Source organism: Cervus canadensis, chromosome 5, assembly GCF_019320065.1.
Source record: "Cervus canadensis isolate Bull #8, Minnesota chromosome 5, ASM1932006v1, whole genome shotgun sequence".
NCBI lineage: Eukaryota > Metazoa > Chordata > Mammalia > Artiodactyla > Cervidae > Cervus > Cervus canadensis.
The window spans coordinates 14,059,895-14,076,208 of record NC_057390.1 but is presented as its reverse complement, the minus strand read 5'-3'; the positions used below and the strand labels follow the sequence as shown (position 1 = coordinate 14,076,208).

Here is a 16,314-nt window from a genome sequence, read left to right as displayed (position 1 = left end):
TTTATTGTTCAGTCACTCAGTGTAAAACCTTACCCTGTTCTATTTTTCTTTTTAGTACTTATTACTGTGTGACTTTTTATTTGTTGATTTGTTGGTGAAAACCTCCTCTATTAGATTGTAAGCTTCATGAGATCAAGATCTTTATTTTGTATCAGCCTGTTTGTGGTACTCGGTATGTATATCTGTCAGATCAATGGCTGAGTAGATGAGAGAGAGTGAGAAATTAGACTAGAGAATCTAGAACAGGCTGTTTAAAGGATATCAAATAGGAAAGTGATCAAGCAGATTGTATGTGAATAGATCGTATAGCTGTACTGCAGCAAATGGGTTGGATGGAGGCTGGAAGAGAAATGAGTAGACTAGTTTGATAATCCAAGTGAGACATGGTAATTTGGTTGGGTTGGTGATGGGGAAGAGAGGGACAGAGTGGATGTGTCCAGTGTATTTTAGAGACAAACTGATGATAAAACTTGGGGGAGAAGGAAGTGTCAAGGGTAATTCCTTCCAGAAAATACAGCAAATTAGTGAATACAACAAAAAAGAGGCAGACTCACAGATATAGGGAACAAGCTAGTGGTTACCAGTGGGGAGGAGGTGAGAGGCAACATAGGTCGGGGAGTGGGAGGTATAAACTATAGGGTGTAAGATAGGCTTATAAGGATGTATTGTACAACATGGGGAATAGAGTTAGTACTTTGTAATAATTGTATATGGGATGTAATTTATAAAAAAATCTTTTAAAAATTAAAAAGAAAAGGATGTTTCTTAATTATGTGGCTTATGCTGCTGATTATGTCTTCGTTCTGTTCACTTAGGTCAGAATCACGAGAAGATAGGACTAGTTTTTTTACAAGGTAGGGTGATCATAAATTCAAATATTATGAATATGTTATATTTGCTATAACAAATAGCAAGGCATCCAAGTGGAGATGTCAGGCAAGTAGGCATTTGGATTTTCTTTTCACCAATTATTTTTGAGTGCATTTAAAGTTCTAGGCACTGGTGAAAATAAGTCAATAAATAAGCTCATTTGATCTCACAGAAAATTTATTCTATCTGGAGGAGACACATATATATATATATTTTTTAAAGAGTTAAGGATATGGTATATAAGTTAGTTTCCAAAAGTGATGTGTGCTATGCAGAGAATACTAACAGGGTTTTGAAAAAGTGTATAAATCTAGGCTGCTTTAGATTGAATGCTTGGAAAAAGACTTCCTGAGGAGGAACATTAAATTGAGGTATAAATGATAAGAAGGAACAAACTAAGTAGATCAGAGGGAAGAACATTCTAGACAGAACTGCCATTGTGACAGCCTTAGGGTGGGAAGAGGCTCATGTGTTAGAAGAAAGGGAAAAATGTCAGGGTTGTAGGAGTATAGGAGAGAGGGATAAGAATGATACAGCTCAGGTAAGAGAGGTGGGCAGGGAATCAGATAATGTAGGGCTTTAACTTCCAGGATAGGAAATTTATGTGAATACAGTGGCAAGTGAAATGATGGAATAATAAAAATAATTATTTTAAAGGTTGCTTTGTGGTTGTATAGAGAATGGATTCTACAAAAGAATCAGAAGTAGTAACAGTAGGCATTGGCAGGAGTTTGGGGGAGAGATGTGCTAATAATTTGAACCAGGGTGGTATTAGTGAAGACGGAAAGAAGTTCATAGATTTAAGTTCTTGTATTCAACAGGGCTTTGCTAATGGATTAACGGTATTGGTTTGGAGCTCAGAGGAGAGATTTGGAGTAAGTTTGGGAGTTTTCAACATGTAGTTGTTAATCAAAGCCAAGGCAGAGATGGGATTGTCTACTGTAGTAGTTCTCAACCCCATCTTTACAACTGAAATCTCTTGTGGAACTTTCTCAAAATAGACTTGCCCATACCTGCCCCTGGGGATCCCCTTTTAATAGTATGGAGAAAGTCCCAACAACTTAATTCCAAAACCAGCTTTGAAGGTGAGTTGGAGCTAGCCTATTATGGATCCTGATCTGTTGAAATAGAACAGAATTTCCTATTCATTTTCTTTCCCTTTGTTTTCTACTCAGCTATGTAAATAATTTGTGGACTCTTACTCTGACAACATTTAATTTTGCAAATGGAAGAAGTCATCAATCAGTGAATTGATGCTTTTAGCACAAGGGAAATGTTTTCCCTAAAACATTGCTTTACCTGGTGCTCTGAAGTTACTGAACATAATAGCATCCTTTGGAATTTTCTAGAATAGAGGACATATTTAAATATTATTATTTGTTGTTCTGTGTGTATGTTGCATATTACAAACATCTATACTTAACATTTCTTTTAGCCTGCCTTCTAACTTTGTTGATTTTTAGGTTATATTAAAAGGACTAGCTTTGTTTGTCTTTCTTGATGTGTATGATTAGTTGGATAACTAGACCCTAGTTTCTTACTTTGAAGAAGAGCGAAAAGAGTCACATTTACCCATTGGCATGATTCTTGTAACTTCTGAAAATTTTTGCCTCTCCTGCTCACTTCTTAAGCTTTGAAAGTTTTAGAAATTTTTGTTCAGTAGAACCAATAAGCTTTTAGGTTGAATTCCGAATCTACCTTACTTTACATGTCCAAAATTATTGGAGGTTAGCTTTAAAAATTTTATTTAAATAGCCTGGAATAGAATTTTGGAATAAAATTGAGTATTTGCTTCATTTTAATATGCTTGAATTTAATAGTTGATATAACATTTGACTTGAACTTGATTTTTGTGGTCCATTTGTTGAAACACTTCTGTAATATATGTCTATATAATTTTTAAAGGGCTCTTAAGTGATCTTTTTTTTTATTTGCATGCTGTTAATTCAAGTTATAAATCCATTCTGGGAGTTAGAATAAATGGATGAAAATAATAAGAATGGTTAGCTCTATATATATACTCATGTATATACGATTTTATACATGTATGTATATCAATACACTCACTATTACACAGTGTGTAATAGCCAGCTCTTACACAGTGTGTTTTCCTAATTGGTTTATGTGACCAAATGGTGAATATCCTAGTATATTCCTTTTTATGAGTATCATTTTATATTGTAAATAATTTCTTTCATTTAAGAATTAATACCATAATTTCTATAAATCAATCTTTTCAGAGCAGAATATAGTAGAATACTTCTACACAAGTATTGCAAAAATGTTAGCAATTCTGAATTGTAATTATACCTTTGGAAAGTTTGATAGAGTGAAAAGATTATTTTTAAGTAAGAAATTATAAAATTATAGTTTTTTTTTTGAAAGTTATGTTAAGTTTTGGTGGCTTTTTTGTTATCAGAAAAGTCTTTTTAAATGTAGTTAATAAAGTGTTAGAAAATAAAGTTTTAGGCTCCAAAATCAAAAGAAAAATTGCTGATTTTTGATGGGAGAAATTTTATGTCTAGCATTTGGATATCTTGGAAATTAATTATGTGAAGAAAACACATAAGGAAAGAAAAATATATAGGAAAACAAGCTGAATCTTTCAAATGTTGTAGTTTGGAAGAAAAAACTAACTAGTTGTAACATGTAGATTCTGAAAGCCTTACAATATTACTAACTACTGGCCATGTTTTTTGGTAATTAGTATGTTGCAATTTCAGTTTGTATAGTGACCAAAGCAGAGCACATTTTAAGATGTTGATTTCTGTGAACCTTTTAGATTACATACATGAAACAGCAGCCACATTTATACATATTTTATATATATTTGATTGTAGGTTCTTTTTCCGTACTGCTTTTGATGTAGACCAGTGTTTCCTTATGACTATTGGCATTTATGATTTGGCAAAGAGAATCTGAACGTGTCATTGTAGTCATCTTTTTATCTTCTTTTCCTTCCAGATTTATAATAGTCACTTTATTTATTTATTTTGAACTTTTAACTTCTTTTCTTCTTGTTAGTCTTTTGAAAGTGAAATTGTTCATATTTGTCCCCTCACACTTCTTTCTCTTGAACTTAGCCTGATCATTTCTTTAGTAGTTGCTTCTAGTTTTACAATATCTTCCTTAAGGTAGCTATTTATTAGTACATTTGTTCTTAGCACTGCTGTGTTTAGAGTGTTTTTTTCCCCCTCTAAAATTTCTTTCATTATAAGATTTTATCTTGGTACATCTTAAAGAAACGAAAATATTTCCTTTTCCTACCTCATCTTCCTAAATGTGTACCCATCTCTCCAACATAAATATGTATCCTTATTTTAAAAAATAAGGCCACAGGCTTAATGATATGATAATATAGTTTTAGTTATGTGTTAATAATTGAAAGATACGGTTCAGTTCTTATTTCTCAAAGACTTCTAAAAATGTTTTGCTACTCTTTTTGGTGTTTGTTTCTTTAGAGGGAGATTATTTATAGGTAATAGTATTTAAAATTAAGTAAAATTTAAGTAATTTATTATATATAGGTAGACTTTTAAAAAGGGGAAAGCCTCTTAGAGTCCTGAAATTGCAGCTCTGCTAGGTAGCTGCCTGTTGAGTTTAGGATGACCATGTAGGCTTTGACATTACAAACTTTCACTGATTCCTGGGAAAGTCAGCACAACGATAGATTCCCTTCGCTTTTCTTCCCTTCAAGGTAAGAAGTTAGCTTTCAGTCGGAGGATTTCTTGCCAAAACTGCTAAATTCCTCAGAAACCCGTATGGTCATTGTGATGGATAGGCTATTGGTGTTTATAATGTCTTTTTGTATCTTAGAGCTGAATGGGTAGTGACCCACTTCACTACTTCCTATTAGATTAAGTTCTTAATCACATTAGATTAAGTTCAAATTCTCAATATACCAGGCCCTAACAAGCTTTCCATCACCTGGACATTAGATTTACTGATCATCTCTTCCAGTATTTTAAGAAATAGAAGAGTTCTTTAGGCATATTTGGGGAGCACTTTTATTTTTCATCTTTTTGGAATTTGGGCAGTAGCATCAAACTAGCATTTTTTATCTTTGAATTTTGGTAATAGTAATTTTAAAATTGTTAGAATCAAAACATAAATATATACAGAAGCGTATTTGTCACTGTTCTGTGTTAATTAGTGGGTGTTCCATTTTGCAGTTTTACTGATCATTTTTGTTGTTTTTGCATACTTTATGAATTTTCTAATTGGAGAGGTTCACTCATGAGCAATGCCTTAATTTTTCTCTCTATCCCTTACTTGTAAAAAGGCATACCTCTTAACTGTTGTATTTGTCAGAGAATTGAATATAATAAAATTGATTCTTGCCCTGGTAGGTATATAACGCACTTCAGGGAATTAAAATTTTAAATTTAATCTCTTAACTTCCATTACCTCAATTTTTTGCTTTCTGTTTTGTAATTTAACTATTGTATCTTCATTTTGAACACTTTATTTAGTAGTGTCTTCTTTACATTATAATTTTATATTTTCTCTGTGAAATTTCTTGGCCACTTTGAATTCTTTGTCTTCTACAAATATGATCATTAGTTTTCTCTTTTAATTATTCATGTTAATATATATAAATGTGATATATTTATTCACAGTGTGCTTTGAGATTTTAATATTAAGGTACACATTGTACCTTTAATGTTACATAATTTATTACAAAGTGGAATTTGATTTAGGGTAAGCTGTCCTTGACTTCATCCAGGAGCTTTGAAAATTCTAAGATGTATACAACTTGTAGCTATGTGCAAGTATTAAAGATTTATTGATATTTCTCATTATTCTGTATGAAGCAGAGTAAGTAAATGAGAAGGAGCCTAGGATTAGAAATTTAGAGACAAACTTTTAACCTTTTTAATGTATAGTTTCTTCATCTTTAGGGAGTTATACCTTGATTATTCGTATTTATGGAAGAGATTTATAACTCCATCTCTCTATTATTATTTGGTTTAGAAACATATTGAGTGATTTTCTGTGTACAAAAATCATAATACTAATCATTTATCTTAGGTTTAACTTTTAAATTAGTTCATATTTCTCTCTAGGAGGATGTTGACCTGGAAGCCTCCTAGTTGACAGGAGAAAACCAACTTAGCATTAAACACTGGTTGTGGATAAATTTGAGAGTGGCTAATTGATGTGCAAGAAGTTGGAAGTTGACTACACACACATAGGCTTATCTTTCAGATATATTTGTAGAAAAATATGATAATGTTTATGAAAAACTTGGATATTCTCAAGAAAGATTCTTTATAAAATTAAATTTTGATTTAAATGTTGCCACTGCAATATTTGTACTATGTCACTTGCTAATTGCTATCATTTTCCAGATGAGTGTTCATCTGATTATCATAGATCCTTTTACATTGTGCTTGTTAAAATATGTTGAAATACAATTAAAAAACACACAGTTTATGTCACTTGATTCATTAGTTAAACCACAATTTACATTTCTCCCAGAGGATATTAATCCAGTTATTGAATATAAGTATAAAGTATTTTACCTGGGTAAGAAAATAAGGTCAGGTAGTCAGTAAATGGATGAGTTTAGAATCATTGGTTTATTTGCTTGATTCAGATGAGTTAAAGTTGCTCTATGTCAATGTATTATGAACACATTTGAAGGCATTTGCAGAATACAGAATTAAGTGTAAACAAATTTCCAAATCATAGTGATTGTTTCAATAGTAGTCTAAAAAATTTTGATTCTCAGTTAAAAATTTGAAAACAAAGCATTCTAGTTAATAAGAGAGAGAGAACTTTTATTTTTTCAGCTTGTTTATAAAAACCTATTTTGCTTAAGCTTTTATCAGTCTGTTATGAGCTTTAAATTGATTAAAAATATATTAACTCTTCTTAGTTTGTGGTCTCATTTATCACATACCTAAATAATTACTGATAATTAAAATGCCTTACACACTGTTGATATTTAAGTATATGTAATGGAAATAGTAAAATTATAATCGGCTCTTGATTATTTATGTCAGTGGTATGAGTAATATAATGGACATGAGAAAAATAACCATATATCAAATCTAATTTTAGATTTTGTATGAAAATTTTCACAACAGGTTTACTTGTATAAATCTTGTGTGTACACACACACATATGAAAAATATAAAATCCTGAAATGTTTGAGGATTTGTGAGCTGAGTGACAACTGGGGAAGGTGGTGTAGAAACATCCCAGGAGGTTAGAGAAAACTAAACTGGGGATTAAATGTTTTTGTTAATAAAATGTGTATATTGTTGAGAGTTGACTATAATAAGATTACCTTGGGTGAATGAGTGAAGTATTAACTTCACTAAGTAATGTGTTTTCTTTATTGAAAAATTATGATCATTAGCTTTAAGTAGCTGTTTTGAAATGTAATTAAATTTAATTAGGAAATAATAAGTTGTCCTTTTTTCTTTCATTCTTTTTTTTTTTTTTTTTAGGGTATGAGTATTATAGAACAATTAGATCCTGTATCTTTTAGCAATTACTTGAAGAAATACCATAATACTATATGTGGAAGACATCCCATTGGGGTGTTATTAAATGTGAGTATCCTTAGGAAGCCTTGGTTTTTTGTTTTTTTTTTTTTTAAAGAAAACATTTAATCTTACTAGGTTTCAGAATATCTTAATTGATACCATCTGTGACAGCTTATTAGCTTTAGTTTTAGGTATATGTAGTCAGTTTTCTTTCTAGTACCTTTAAGATAATTTAAATTTTATTGTTTTGGTTATTTGAGGTTATTTATCACTGTATGACTGGCCAAGATTTTCTTTTAAATACAGAGTTTTTTAGAGTTGAAACCCATTTTTTTTCTCCTTGACTCTTAGCCAGTTCCAGTATGCTTTTTACAAATATAAACCAAAGTAAGCTTTCAAGAGATATGGTCTTTCTAATTTTGGGGTTTTGCTTAGTGTTCTTGACTCCATAAAAAATAAATGGAAGATTCTGTGCTTGAGTTTTAGATATTGATAATTTAATAAAGCAAGACAAATGGTTTGTTTTTTCTTCTTATAATGGAGACAATAGTATTTCATTTAAAGACTGGTAAAGAGGCAGAAGTTTTTGGTTAGCTGGATTTTCTAAAGAGATAATAACATTAATTTTTTCCCTAATAAGACTGGACTTGGAAGAAAATGTGAGACTCAAAAAGAAGAAAATGTGTACTCAGGAATGGGAAGAGGAAGGAATAATGGGTTCATTGTTTGGAGAGGCAGAGAAATAATGGAATTGGTAATGTAGTCTAGAATAGTCTAGACTACTTAGGAACCTAAAGGTCTAGTGTTACTGTACTGTAATTTGAAAGATAGTACATTGTGGATTTTTAGGAAAGGCCTCCTCTTAAGCAGTATTGACTCTAAGAGCCTGTTAAGGGCTTAAATTGATCTCTGAAATTTAAACAAGACTAATCTATACTAATTTACTAAAGTTTGAATTGGGTCAAATAAAACTTCAAAGTAAAAATTTTTTTTTTTTTCAAAGTAAAATTTTAGTAAAATAAATGATGAACCAATTTACAGTTAGATTAAATTCCTGGTATACCTCTTAGATTTGGTACTTAATTTATATACGTTTAAAATTTAATCAATGTCAGACAAAGAAAAGAGTCTTTAACATTTCAAGACAAAAGTGGCCAAGGTTTGGTTTAGCGAATGGAGAGAAAGATACTATGCTTTAAAATTTTTTTATTTTTTAAGTGGCTTTATTAAATACAGGGAGAGAGAGAGTGGAAGATGACTGGTATTTATCAAGAAGCTAGATTAGGATATGTTCTTTGAGAGAATGAAATAAAGAATTCTTTCTTTTTCCTATTTAAATGAGGTGATGAGAAATCCAAGAAACGTAGAGTGGGAGGGATCTAGGCTTCGTTTGTAAAGTGAACAAAGTTAAGCTACCAGTGTGTTTAGAGAGTGCTCACTTTTTTATGTGATGTCTGTCATAACCAGTTTTTTTCTTTTCCTAGGCTATCACAGAGCTGCAGAAGAATGGAATGAATATGAGTTTTTCCTTTTTGAATTATGCCCAGTCCAGCCAGTGTAGAAACTGGCAAGACAGTTCAGTGAGTTATGCAGCTGGAGCACTCACGGTTCACTGAAGCTCTGAATCCTCAGGAATGCCATCTGCACATACTCACACTCTGTCCAGGGTCCCAGCCTAACCCTTACCAAGATACTGGTCCTGGTTTGGGGGGATTCTGAAACCTCAAACTAATAGAACTTTCTTCTCTTCTTTTCTAGTAGGTGTAGTCCTTCCTTAATTTCAACTCATTAAAAAAAATGCTTTATAGTTTAGAGCAGTGGAAGGAACGCTGACATCAAAATATTTTGATCAAAAAAAAACAGGCAATGTAAAGGCACAGTTGTGGCAGTCAGTTTTTTGAAAGTAACTTGTAAAGCATTTACCATATCCTAATTTGCACTCTTTGCAGACTTGTGCACATATACTCTGCTTTCAGAATAGTTTTGCAAATTGTACACAAACAAACAAAAAGGGTGGAAGCTTTTTAATAAAGAAGTTGCATTTATAAATGATCTGTAATAGAATATAAAATTCTCCAGTTATAGTCAATTACTACCCATATTGTACAACAGATACCTTCTATTTTAGTTGCTAATAAAGGGCTACACAACTCGAAATAGTCTGATTTAAACTTATTGCTCTGTGGTACATATAAAAATTGTTTTTTATTAGTTCATTTCTGAATTTTTATGTTAAAAGTGGTAAACTTTAGTTCTTATGTAAAAGTATGTTAGGATGTATTTTTATATTTTACATATTTATGTGATTTTTTTATCACAGATAATAGAGTCATATTTTAAAGTTTTTAAAATTACATACAGTTTGCATTTTTATGTGTGACATCACTTTGTGTCATTACTATATTATAATACAATATAAATTCAAGATTGGTAAAGAACACAGATGTAGTTCCGTAATTCTCAGATAGTGTTTGATAGGCAGTAGTCTGCAAATGAGGAAACAGTGAAGAATGTTCTTAGTGTTTCTCAAATCATTGCAGACCATACACTGCTGCTATGCTTTTTTAGTGCTCCAAGCAATTTGACTGTCTTACTTGAATTTTTAGCAAGAAGTCATTAATAATAACAGAAAACCACTGGATTTTCTTATAGTTCTGCAGTGTTTTTTGTCATGATTTTTGGTGCGGCTCTTCCAACTAAAATAATGGTATGGTGTTGTATTTCTTTAGCCTAGATCAATCCTAGTCACTTTGGCAAAAAAAAAATGTAACTCAATTAGTTAATTATTGGCCATGATGTATGTACTAGATTATACCTATTTTAATATAACACTGGGTATTTATATCACATTGGAGAGCATTTATATCTTCAATGTTATGCCAGAATAGCACAATTTTTAGATGCCTTGCACCAATTTTATTTAAAGATTTGCATTTCTTACTTACTAAATACCAACTTTCTATACTCAAGAACTGAGATGAAATACTGTAATCTTTTGAATTCAAAATTACCCACCTATACATGTATGGAAATTATATTCTTACATGTTATTGATTTATTTCCCATCACTCAGATATACTTTTGAGTATTGTAAATATTTATTCCTTATTTATTATATAGACCATAAAAATTTCAAAATTGACTACAGAGTAAATTTTTAATGTTTTCTGGATATAAGACTAATACATGATTATTACAGAAAATTTAGAAAATATTGATAAGTATAAAGAAGAGAAAAAAATTATCTGCAATCTCACTATCCAGAGATAACACTGTTAATATTTTTTGTATTTCCTTTCAATCTTTGTCTATGCTATTTATATGTATGGGTGTGTATTGTGTTTGTGTGTGTGCATAATAACAAAATTGAGATTTTGCTGACCATATAGTTGTATACCCTGCTTTTTATAACCTACCATCATAAGTACTTCCCCATGTTTTGAAAATGTGATTTTTAAAAATGGCTGCCTATTATTCTATTGTATGAATATAACATAACTGAACCGGTTCTCTCTTTGGATATTAGGTTGTTTCTAATATTTCACAGTTATAAATAGTGGGATGGACATCTTTGTATGTGAAATTTGAATTCTATATTAGACTAGTTCTATTTAGGTGAGAACTTTCAAAGCCCTTTAAAACATGACCAAGTTACTCTTCAGAAAGATTGTACCAAATTAGCAATATATAAGTCCTCATCATACCGCCCCTACTCCACTATTACTATTTTTTCTAATCATTGACAATTTGTTAAGCAAATAGTTGGTTGTTCTTTTGATCTTTCTTTTAGGAGTGGCTTTATAAATGAATTATTTTTTTCCCTTCTATAATTTTATAGTTGATTGATTAATAAAAAAACACAAGAGGGTTTTTAGGTTGAGTGGGCTATAGCCCTCTGAATATGTTTACTGTACATTTAAATATCCAAAGTACTTCAATATTACTTTTTTCTGGAATGAGCTTATCTTTCTTACTTAGTCACAAAGTAGAAAGAGTTCCAAGCTGATAGCAAAGTGTTGGTTTCTGGCTCTGCCTCTGCCACTAATTGTTTGTCACACCATAAATATTTCATATTGTACTGAAACTTTAACTGTAAAATACTGAGGTAGTCTGTTAAACACTTTACAGTTTCAAAGTTCTTTGATGTTGTGACTTTGCTCTTTAGAGATTCCGATGTCACTTAACGTTTAAAAAACTACATGATTGAATTGGATTGGAGGTATTATCTTTTGATTTCAACTCTGCATACATGAAAATCTTTTTTTTAATACAAAAGGAAATTAATTTGCATTACTTAATGCAGTTAATATTACCTAAATTATTGAACTTTCCTACTTTAAGTGCCTTTAAAAGTGTTTTTATTTGAAATACAAAATGTAAAGGAAATTTTATGTAGTTCTATAGTTTCTTTTTTATAATATACTTTTGAGTTATTTGCAGCAACTTTTTTTTAACCTTAGATTGCACAGAGCAGTATATTTATGGATTCTTCACTATTCTCATAGTGAGTCCTTGAGAAATGTATGTTAGAGTTTAGCTCAGTGAGCAGGTAAGTAAGTGCTTTCTGTCTTGGGTGGGCAACAAATCTTTATGGCAACAGAGTAAGAATAAAGGATCATTCAGATTCCAACTTTTAGATATTCCAATAGAGAAAGTAGATGTCCTGAGTTAGTTAACGGTTATTGTTGGAAATCTCATATTGTTCTTTGGTAGCAAACACTTTAATCCTAGATTAAAATTAGTCTTTTAGGGCCAACTGTACATTGCTATGCTAAGTCACTTCAGTCGTGTCCAACTCTTTGCGACCCTGTGGACCGTAGCTGGCCAGGCTCCTCTGTCCGTGGGATTTTCCAGGCAAGAATACTGGAGTGGGTTGAACATTTCCTTCTCCAGAGGATTTTGCCAACCCAGGGATTGAAGCCAGGTCTCCTGTGCTGCAGGTAGCTTTCTATGTTGCAGGCAGATTCTTTACCGACTGCGCCCACCAGGTAAGCCCTATCCTAGATTAAAGGTTGGTAAATGTTTTTGTGTAAAGGGCCACACAATAAATATTTTGGGGTTTTCAGGCCATATAGTTACTTCCCAGCTATTCACTTTTGCCACTGTGGAAATATGTCTATGCCACAGCCATAGACAATGTGGAAATAAGTCATTGTGTCTGTGCCTCACTGACACATTCTTTTCACAGAAAAGATAGTGAGCTGAATTTGGTCCACTGGTCATAGTTTTCTGTCCTAGATGGTTAGTAATTTTAAGCTGCAACAGATGGTTGTGAGTTTCTGTCATCCCAACCCTCTCTTAATTTTCCATATTTGGTCCGGTTGCTGAGTTTGAATGTTGTTATAGGATTATAAACAGAAGTGGGAAGTAGGTAAGGGAAACTTAGAAACTCTTAGGAACTAGTGTTAAAGCATTTTGAAGTCCTTTTATTTGCTAGAGCTGATTAGGAACTTTCCTTTCTGCCATAATTAATCAAAAGAGTGAAGAATAGAGGTTGTAATTGGTTGTTGAAAATTATATAAATTATTCTAAGCACTTGGCTACCTAGATGGTAGTTTTTTACCTGATAAGATAAACCTTTTACAGATAAACCTTTTTACCTTCATATTCTAGGACACTAGACCAGAGTTAAGAGAAATTGTGAAAGGGTTTTGGAAAAATAACTACTATCTTCCATCACTATCATTTTAAAACCCCCTCAGACTCCCTCCATATTTAGGAAAAACATAAACTTAGAATAAAAGAGAGTTAAACTTAAGTTGAATGACTGATGAAAAAATTACTCCACTACTCTTTTCTCATCTACTCTGGATCACTGAAAACTTCATCAAGGGGTAGTATCAGTCTACAGACTTTTCAGTTGAAAAGTGCTGTGATACAGTTGCTGAAAGGTCTACTGTAATTATAAAATTATTATTGACTAGAGGATGTAATAAACCACATGCACTCTGATACTAAGACTAAAGCTTTTATATTATTGTGTTAAATTGTAAGTGCCACATATCAAGAGTGATATGAACTGTAGTGTTCATAGGAAGGCAGACAGAATGTAGAAAGGCTTGAGTGGAATGCAAAGATATTGGTGATATTTATTTTGGAGGGGTTTTTCTTCAGACATTTGAGTGACTGCCATGTATAAGAAGGAATAGAATTGTTCTGTCTTATTTTAGGTAGACAAATTAATTATAAGAAATGAAAGTTTCTGGTTCCACATTTAAGGTTCCATATGAGAACTTCTAAATGAAAATCAGCCCTGTCCTCATAAAATCATTGAAAGTATTCAAACAGAAGCCAAATCAGTGGTTTTCAAAGTAGAATCCCTATACTATCAGCATCACTGGGGCATATTACCTGTGTAGACCTGAAATTATGGATCACCAAGCTGAAAAACAGGTAACGGAATTAGTACAAATATGAAACTTAATTCATTTGTGTAAAACTGTTAAGGGAACTGTTAAGGGAAATCATTTTTAAGTAAACACTGATTTTGATTTTTAACACTGACTTTCAGAGATTATAAACTGATGTTATTTATTAGTAAAAGTGACTTAGCTTTTCCTAAGCAGAGGTTCTGCTTTAATCCAAAACAGAGCTGTATCAGTAGCAGAAAAGGGTATTGAAATAGCTTGCCCCTTTTATGTTATATTATTTTAATGTCAAAATATTACTGAGTGACATGTCACAGTATCACATTGACCGTGCTGTATACCTTTGATGAAAGTAATGCTAGTAACTGGAACCTCTGCTTTTTTAAAGTCACTGTTGTGGATGGAGTTTGTTTGCCTGCCATGAGTTTATTAACATGTTCTGTTTGCTGGGTCCTGAGTGAAGAACCTTAAGAGTTTTAGATTTATTTGTCATTTGTTCAAGGGTTCTCTAGTGGTCCCAGATGGTTTGTACCTAGGGTGTATCACATTTGCAGTATTTGTTTGTATGTGTTTAATTCTAATACAAGATTTTGACCATCACCCTATAAAAATAATGAGAAAAAAGTTTAAAGCCAGTTGTCCTGATTTTGAAAGCCATAATACAATGCAGTTGGTTTTTCATTATAAATTACACATTATATTTAAATGCATATCTCATACTGTATAAATTGAGGTTTGTAACTTTACTAGATGTAGTCCTATTTTTTTTCCTATCAGCCTAATAAGGAAACCAAAGAGAAAGCAAGTACCATGAAGAACCTATTGAAGGCCATGTATATCAGTTTTGGTCTTTAAACCTACCAGTGTAAACTTTGGAAAATATTTTAATTTTTTCACCAGAATATTCTCTGAATTACTGAATGTGATATTATATGCACTTAAGGAAAAAGTATTAAAGCAAGATGAAAACCAAGAAAATTAGAGTGATATATGAATGACGTCATATACATGACAAGGCTGAGTTTTGTAAGTTTTAAAATTAAATACTAGATTTAATAAAATATTCTTACCTTAACAGTTTTTTAAATGGCAGTTTTTTCTGAGAAGTCTTTTTTCCCATTTAAGATTTATCCATTTGAATCCAGTACCTAAGAGGCTTCAATTGATATTTGTTCAGTTCTGATGAATTTTTAAAGCAAGGAGAACAAAAACTTCATTCTCTATATGAAGTGTTTTTTAAAGCACTGGAAATCATAAGCCTTTTAATTGGAAACAATTTTAACTGGCTTTTTCCATTTTCAGGTTTTGATGTGGGAACCAGCTTTCTTACTAATTTTTAAAAGATGATAGAATTTTATATTCCTGAATTCTGTGTAATGCCAGTGAAGTGAATGGTAATATAAGTGATCTGATAAATTTGAAACCACTGGCCTACGATTCTTGGCTCATGTTTTACAATATCCTATGGTGTTTACTGTTACTTATGTGTTATTTACCTGTTTGCCCAATAACATGTCCAGCCAGCTCTCAATTGAAAGATGCTATGGGGTGCTAGAAGCTTTGAACGGGAATCCATTTTCAGCTTTGCCAGTCAGTTGGTACTGATTTGCTGGAACATACCACAGTCTTTCCTAGAGCAGAGGTTATCTCTTTATTAATGTGTGCTAGAAGTGAATAGTATGACTCCTAAGGGCCTTTCCACCTTTGACTTTTTATGACAATAATAAAGATACCCTATTATTTAACATATTATACTTTTAATTTAAAAAATATGTTCACGGCTTTTTCTTTTAATCTCAACTTTAAGAAGGCCATACATTGCTGTATTTTTACTGAGAGAATCCTAAGCCCATATAAATAGCATGACATATAAATTTGTTTGGCTAGTTAGTATCAAGAGCTAGTGTAAGAATTCAGTTCTAATTTTTAGTCCTGTGTGTTACAAATGTTATACTATATAATATTACTCTATGTTTTGTTTTTGGTGCTCACTTTTTGAGATATCACATTGAATTCAAATAGTAATGTGGATGTGTGGCTTCAGTAAAAATGGGAATCATTTATGTAAAGGTCTATTTTGATTAATTCTGGCAAAAATAGATTTCTTTTGGTGGATTAAAATATTCCTAATAACTGCAGACTTCTCTTTCCTGGGAGGTTTACTTTTAGACCTCAAAATTCTGATCCATTGCTTTCATCATTAAAAATGCACTCCTTCTTTGTAATGAGATCATGACAGAAAATGAAATTTATTTGTATGTGAGGCTTTCTGATGGTGAGACTTTGCAGCAGACACTTGACTCCCACCGTTCCAGTTCACACATGAAAGTGTCCTGCAAGTACCTGCGACTCTGGGATTTTCTCACCCACATGCAGGGCAGATCGGATGGGAATTGGAGAATAATTTTTCCAGCTTCCTTACCCTTCTGGTAATACTTCGAGGCATGTTTCCTAGAGTTTCCAGTGGGGCTAGACCTCACTGTCCTCAGCAGCAGGAAGACTGGACTGTTAAATAAGTATTCTTTATTTTCTTCCTCCTCTGTCTCACTTCCTATTCATTTATCAGTGTTTTCTGACAT

The 16,314-nt window shown here is 32.0% G+C and overlaps 1 protein-coding gene across 5 annotated transcripts in view; it reads left to right on the top strand.

Moving 5' to 3' along the window:
• The window catches only part of MEMO1 (mediator of cell motility 1), a 116,096-nt gene extending 106,572 nt beyond the window's left edge, over positions 1–9,524 (top strand). For 4 of the 5 annotated variants that reach the window (XM_043468260.1, XM_043468259.1, XM_043468258.1 and 1 more), the window contains 2 exons: positions 7,329–7,433; positions 8,852–9,524. In XM_043468260.1, coding sequence (XP_043324195.1) covers positions 7,329–7,433; positions 8,852–8,983 — 237 coding nt within the window. In that variant the 3' untranslated portion in view covers positions 8,984–9,524. Of the gene's footprint in view, positions 1–7,328; positions 7,434–8,851 lie in introns of those variants that run through there. The other variant, XR_006269385.1, reaches the window with a different exon arrangement.
• Positions 9,525–16,314: the final 6,790 nt, after the last annotated feature.